Here is a 7,213-nt window from a genome sequence, read left to right as displayed (position 1 = left end):
ACTAGGGGTCACCAAATGAAATTAATAGGCAGCAGGTTTAAAACAAATAAAAGGAAGTATTTCTTCACACAACGCACAGTCAACCTGTGAAACTCCTTGCCAGAGGATGTTGTGAAGGCCAAGACCATAACAGGGTTCAAAAAAGAACTAGATAAGTTCATGGAGGATAGGTCCATCAAAGGCTATTAGCCAGGATGGGCAGGAATGGTGTCCCTAGCCTCTGCTTGACAGAAGCTGGGAATGGGCGACAGGGGATGGATCACTTGATGATTACCTGTTCTGTTCATTCCCTCCGGGGCACCTGGCATTGGCCACTGTCGGAAGACAGGATACTGGGTTAGATGGACCTTTGGTCTGACCCAGTAGGGCCATTCTTATGTCCCTCTACAGCACATTCCTGCACCGCACTGATTCTCTGACCTCTTATACTCTTTGTAGCATGTGATATTTTTGTAGCAAAAGTCATACAATAAACTGTCTCTCATTTTCTTGAAGCTAGGAAGACAGATTTCCTACACTAAGGCCACATCCTTCTCCTTCCTGGGAAAACATGGTGGACAAGGTGCTCCAGAAGGTGTTCATTTTCCTTGTCCTAATTTTCATTCTTGGAAGTCTTCTTTTTGGGGTATTCCACAAGTGGCAAACAAAAATGATGAGTGAGTAAAGAATAAATAAATACAAGGATTTTTTGTTTCTTGGAACAGTGACCATCTTTTTGGAGTATATAAAATAAGTAGCACAATGAGGGTGCATGTACAAATAATACAAATAAAATATCTGAGGGGCTTGGCCTGACAGATTCTTAGTAATTGTGGCATGAGTAGAGAAGAGAATGCCACAAAAAGCCACATTTGTCACTGAAGCTAAGTGTTTGAAGATGCATGGCAGGATTCGCCCTAAGAATATTGCTCCTGCCATTCATTTCCCAGATTGTCCTTCTAACAAGCCTTTTAATAATCACGGTAGCTTGTGTTGCATGCCTATAATAGTGTAGACAAGTGACAGTGAACTAGAGATTCATGTTAATCCTGAGCTGCAATTTGAGTTCTATGATTTCCTGAATGAAAAGAGAATTCCGCAAAATTACTTTACACTGATAGTTTATCTTCCTTTCTTGCACACATCTTCTCTTTCAGTTCCTAAGGAAGATTGGCTGATGGGTCAAGTCTATCGCAAAGACACTCTGAACTCCACCTGCCTGATGAACAACCTTTCTCATTCACAAAGCAAACTGAAACATACGGTTGCAAGACAGATCTTTGTGGAGCATAACCACAAGTTCATCTACTGTGAGGTGCCCAAGGTGGGCTGCTCCAATTGGAAGAGAATCATCCTTCTCCTCACAATGAACCTGAGCAGAAAGGCTAATGAAGTCCACTATGATCTCATCCACCAAACCCCACTGATAAAGAGGCTGAGTTCTTACCCTTCTGACTATCAGGCGAAATTGCTGACCAGTTACACCAAAGTGATGTTCACCAGAGATCCCCTGGAACGGTTGGTTTCAGCTTACAGAGACAAGCTTCTGCACTCTGAGCCATACTATAGTATCACTTTGGCAAATGAGATCAAGGCCATGTGCAGGAAAAACAAAAATTCGACTGAAAAGGTGACTTTCCAGGAGTTTGTTAACTTTATTCTGACAAAAAACCAAGAACTTTTGGATGTTCACTGGAAACCAATGTTTCTACTCTGTGATCCTTGCAACATTCACTATGACATCATGGGGAAGTTTGAGACCTTGGCGCAAGATTCTGAACATGTTCTCAGGAACATTGGAGCCCCAGAGGATATGCACTACCCTAACTTTAAGAAGTATGACTCAGAGAAACGTACTAGTGATGATATCACCCTTGAATATCTCAGAAAGCTGAGCACAGAGCAAATTCAAAAGATCAAGAAGCTGTACCAGATGGATTTTGCTTTGTTTAACTATCCTTATGATTTGAAAATGAACCTTTACAAGACTGATACAGTATGAACACGAGGGACATTTTTATTCTTACAAAATCACATGAACTTGTCTACACAGATGATTACAGGTGGTTGATGGTAGCAGTCAAGCACTTATTGTTTTGTAGCTCATGGAGCTATTTGTTGTACACACTCCTCTATTGAATCAATGAAGAAACATTGCACCTGTATGATATTTTCCTTCTGCTGATCTGATTGCCTTGAATGTATCGGAAATTTACAGAGTCCGTTGGCATGATGGGGGTGAAGGACGGGGAATATGGTCTTTCCATGCACAGATGTTTCAGAGTGTCCACTTTGAGTCTAGATTATTTTGATTTTCAATTAATAAAAAAATACAAAGCAGCGTGTGTGTCCCTAACCATGTACGAGCCTCCAACGGGAATTCTCTAGCAGGCAGGCAGGCACGCAGGCAGATGTCTTACATGTAAAGGTGCAGTGCACCAAACAGAATCATCACTAAATTCACTTCTGGAAATTGCCAGAGTACAGCAGTGCTCTCACCATACCCCCATCAATTCCCCTACCTTTGTAGGTGTTGGAACGATTTGGCGTAGATGCAGCAAAGCTGGCATTATGCCAGCTTGGGTTCCCCCCACTCCTGGTCATGGGAATGCTCAGCTAAAAAGTGTGCAGCAGCTTTGAAGACTCTTTGCACTGTCGTAGCTGGAACCAGAATCTGGCCCGTGGTCTGATCCAGAATGAAAACTCCAACCAACTCCTCTCTCCTAGAGAAGTGACCAGGAAAATCATTCTAGATTATACAAGTATAAGGCACTTGGCAAGCTATAAAAGGGTGCTATTGACCCATCTCAGGCATGGAAAAGGGTGCACCATTGACCATATTTCCCAGACACACTGACACAATGAAGGACATTATAATCTGCAGATGGGGGCACCTGCAGGGAACACAGGGACACACCTACTTATAAACTGTTCTTACACTTCTGCCCAGCAGGTGGACTTGCTGCATAATTACACCAATGTGATGTTTGCCTCCAATCCCCTGGAACAGTTGGTCTCAGCCCACAGAGAGAAGCATCTGCATTCTGAGCCATTCTGTAGTGTCATTCTGGCAAATAAAAGAAGGGCCACGTTCAGGGAAAACAACAATGCTACTGAGAAAGTGTCTTTCCAGGAGGTTGTTAACTTTATTCTAAAAAAACCCAAAGAACAAAACAAAGCAAATAAAAAAACCCATCCCAACAACAAGCACCCCCCCTCCCCACCACCAGAAGGACATTTGGACATTCATTGGAATGTTTCTACTCTGTAACATTCACTATGACATCACGAGGAAATGTGAAACCCCACAGCAAAGTGTTGAACATGTTCTCATGGGTATTTGAGCCCCAGAAGGTCTGCATTACACTAACTTGAAGAGGTATGACTCTGAGAAATGGACCAGTGCTATTATGACAATGGAGTATCTCAGAAAGTGCTATCTTCAAAGCGTGGGTCATTGTATTGGACAATGGGAAATCCACAGACTTAGGCTATGTCTGCACTACAGACCGTACAGCAGCACAGCTGTACCGCTGCAGCTGTGCCGTTGTAAGGTCTCCCGTGTAGCTGCTCTATGACAACATGAGAGAGCTCTCCTGCCGGCATAATTAAACCACCCCCAATGAGCAGCGGTAGCTATGGCAGTGGGAGATGCTCTCCTGCCAACATAGCAATGTCCGCACCAGCACTTTTGTCAGTGAAACTTATGTTGCACAGAGGTGTGGTTTTTTTCACACCTCTGACCAACAAAAGTTTTACTGAAAAAAATGCTAGTGCAGACATAGCTCAAGTCTGCATTTAGTCAACAAAGAAAGAGCCTTGCTGTGAGTGAAAACACTGGCCTAACTGCCTTCTGTGAATAATAATGAACCCAGGGATCTATCCTGTTTGTCTGAGCTGTTTTGGACACTTACAGGGAGCATTCCAGGTGCAAAGATGGAGATCCCCAAAATAACTTTTGGGAATGGTGAGAGACTTATGGAGAACTAGCAGATTGCTACATCTCTGCTATCTCTTTGGACTTACAAATCTGTTAATATATTTTACCTGCTTTAACCTCTCCATAATTGTCATTTCTTTTTCTTAGCTAATAAACCTTTAGTTAGTATACTAAAGAAATTGGCATCAGCGTTGTCTTTGGTGTGAGATCCAGAGTATTCATTGACCCGGGGTTAGTGACTGACTGCTTGGGGTTGGGGATAACCTAAGATGAGGTGATTTTTGGTTTTAATAACCTTTCATGTCAAAGTCCAATTTGTCGGGGTGGTAAAGAGGGGTTGGAGAGCCTAAGGGGACTGTCTGTGGCTCCATGGTAAGATGAATATTGTAATCCAGGGGTGCATAGGTGTTACTGGCTTGGTGAAATCTAATTATAGAATATACCACCAGTTTGGCATGACCGCCCTGTTTTCTGACCTGAGATTGGCACTCTCAGTTGTAGGCCATACCAGGCAGCGTGACAGTGATATTGATACAATAGGAATGAAGACATCTTTATATAGGTGGTCCATTTCAACTGTGAAAAAATTAGATCCCCAGTCCTGCACCATGCAACATGTGGGTGGGGTGCTGTACTTACACCCAATCCCACTGAAGTGAATGGGGCTAAGCGCAGTCACTGAAGTCCGCCATATTGCAGGATTGAGGCCTTAATCATATTTCTATATGTCCTGAACTAATAGCGATATTTCAGTTTGAGACAAAATCTAATTCCATATTTTGTTGACTATGTTATCCCAAAATCCATGTCCCCTTTTTGTGACAATGGAGTCCTGTGTGTTGTGCTAAACAGTACACTTCAAAGGTTTTTTATAAACTGAATATAACATTTGTGGGTTATATTGTTCACACAATGTTTTTGTCGCTCTGTGCACTCGGGCCATGTTGGTGACCATAATCTCACCCTCTGGTGTGTGACATATAGTAATTTTAATGATTTCTTATATGGTCCTTTAAACCAGCTTAAAGAGCTGAAAATTATTAATTTCCTGGGGAAAGAGATAGGGCTATGTTGGGCTTTTCCTGCAAGAGGAATAGGAAGGCCAGGAAACATTGCAAAACTGATCTAATGGATTTCCTACAACTCTTTCCATCAAAGAGGAGAGGCTAGGGGTACAATCTCATGGATGCTGAGGCTCCACAGAGAATGGGAATAGCAGTCCTGCAGAGAACCATCCTCTTCATGCTGATCTCCTGGTCTTCCTTCCCTCTCTGGCAGCATAGCTCCTACAGGCAGAAACCCCACATCCTACAAGGTTATGGGCGTTTGTATCTGGGGATTTTGTTCAGGCCCATCTCAAGGTATATGACCTATGTAAGGATTTCTGAGGGACCTCAGGCAATGCAATCAATTCAAAGAGAGCGTTAAAGTGATCTCTAACTTCCTTCTTTTCAGGTTTGTACATTTTCAGAGGCTGCCAAATCGCCAATAAAGCAACACAGGATCCCATTTGCCCTGCCCTAGTCCAGTGAATCCAGAGTAATGTGGGTTCTTACTGTTAGCTTTCCTTGGTAATATGAACCACTTCAAGACTGAGAGGGAGGGTCAGTGAAGGGGATAGAAAAGGAAGATGGTTCTGTTTATATCAGCAGGTCTGGGCTGCTCTGTGGAGCTCAGAGGCTTTGTGAGACAGCTTTTCACAGCCCACTTGGTGAATGTGAGAAACAGGCCTGAGAGTATCATCATGGAGAACAATCCTGTGTGTCCCTGAAGAATGTTTGACCTTTAGTGCAAGTCAGAGATGTTGAGAAATGTCACAGGATGAACCATGCCTTTTCTAAAGGTTATTGTATCTGAACACAGCTCCTGCCCCAGCTCACCTTTCAGAGGTAGAATCTTACTGGCAGCCAGTTTCTGTCAACTGTTACAGATAACCTTGCTTGTTAGCTCCACATTGCAGCCCAAGACCAGAGGCCTTAAACCAGTGACACATCTAAGAGGTTGCAATGAGCCATCATATATCAAAACATCTCTGTAATAGGGTCCTTGATGGACTGGGTGACCCACTGGTTAGCGCCTACCTAGTCATGGGAGCAGAGGTAGGGGAGCCCAGGCCCATCCACTCAACTGACCCAGCGCCCTAGGAGGATCAGCAGCGTTTGGTCTCCAGGGGGCCCTCTGAGCTACCTTCCCTGCATCCCTTCCGAGTGCTGCTTCACTCTCTCAGTTTCTGGCCTGTTTTGGCAGGAGCCTTTGGGATAGGTCTACACTCCTCCCCAGCCTCCCCCTTCTGAGCAGAGTGGCTCATTTTTATACCTTTCTCCAGTTGGAGAATGCTCTGCAGGGTTGGAGGTATTTAGGCCTAGTACTTCCCTTTAACCTCTTCTGGCCCAGTATACCCCATTACAATCTTCCTCAGCTCAAGTCAGAGATGGGATTCCAAGCTAATCAGGTAGAGCATTCATTTCTAGCCCCAGCAGTTTGCAAGATAGCTGCCCTTCAAAAATCACAACACCCAGATGTATTTTAGAGCTATTATAGAGGTTTTTTTCTCTTCCTCTGCCTCTTCATATCAGCTCATGGATGAATAGCTGGCTGAACCTGAGCAAAGCAAGAGGCGATGCTGGTGGGCAAAGGAAAATATTATGAGGCATGTGCAGTCTCCTTTGATTGAAAGTTCATGTTCATAAGTGGTCAATTCAGTCCATAGTCTAAGAGTACTCTTGGATTCCTTGCTGATGCCAAGCTCTCACATTGCAACGGCCATGACTAACGCTTTCAAAATTCCAATCTGGGTCTGCATCTGAACTTGGCACATGACCTTCTATAGTTATAGACTAAACCAAAACGTCAGATTCAAGAAGCCCAAGGTGTTTGAAATTTGGATCCACATCCGAGTTTTCCCCAAATTCACATAGAACCACCTGGTGGTGAATTGTGGTCTATGCAGGAATTAATACATCTGTTAAATTTACGTGTGTGAACTCTTTAATTCTTTCCCCACAAAGCTGACCTTTTCTTGTCTGTGTGTCTTTCGTTATAGGAATGTGATACTGGATCTCTCCCTCGGAGCTATGACTCATAGGGTTCATTTCCAACTCGGTTACTTATACTTGTGACTCACCTTATTTTCTTCCATTTCTAAAGTTTGCTCTCTTCCTTTCTGGTCTTGTCACTCCCTGATTCATATGAAGGGATTATTTTGTAAGACAGGTAGGTGGGTCATGTGTGAATTTGACCTTTTCAGATCACTCATTAAGTTCTTAAATTACCATTGTGTCCTACCTGTATGGA

At 43.5% G+C, this 7,213-nt stretch overlaps 1 protein-coding gene across 1 annotated transcript; it reads left to right on the top strand.

The window, feature by feature from the left end:
* Positions 1 to 550: 550 nt before the first annotated feature.
* On the top strand, positions 551 to 1,981 carry LOC141990090 (carbohydrate sulfotransferase 9-like). The gene is made up of 2 exons (XM_074957057.1): positions 551 to 656; positions 1,137 to 1,981. The coding sequence occupies exons 1-2, from the start codon at positions 551 to 553 to the stop codon at positions 1,979 to 1,981; spliced, it is 951 nt and encodes a 316-aa protein (XP_074813158.1).
* The last annotated feature ends 5,232 nt before the right edge of the window (positions 1,982 to 7,213 follow it).

This window comes from Natator depressus, chromosome 6 (genome assembly GCF_965152275.1).
Source record: "Natator depressus isolate rNatDep1 chromosome 6, rNatDep2.hap1, whole genome shotgun sequence".
NCBI classification, from domain to species: Eukaryota; Metazoa; Chordata; order Testudines; family Cheloniidae; genus Natator; species Natator depressus.
This window is presented reverse-complemented; position numbering and strand designations above follow the sequence as displayed.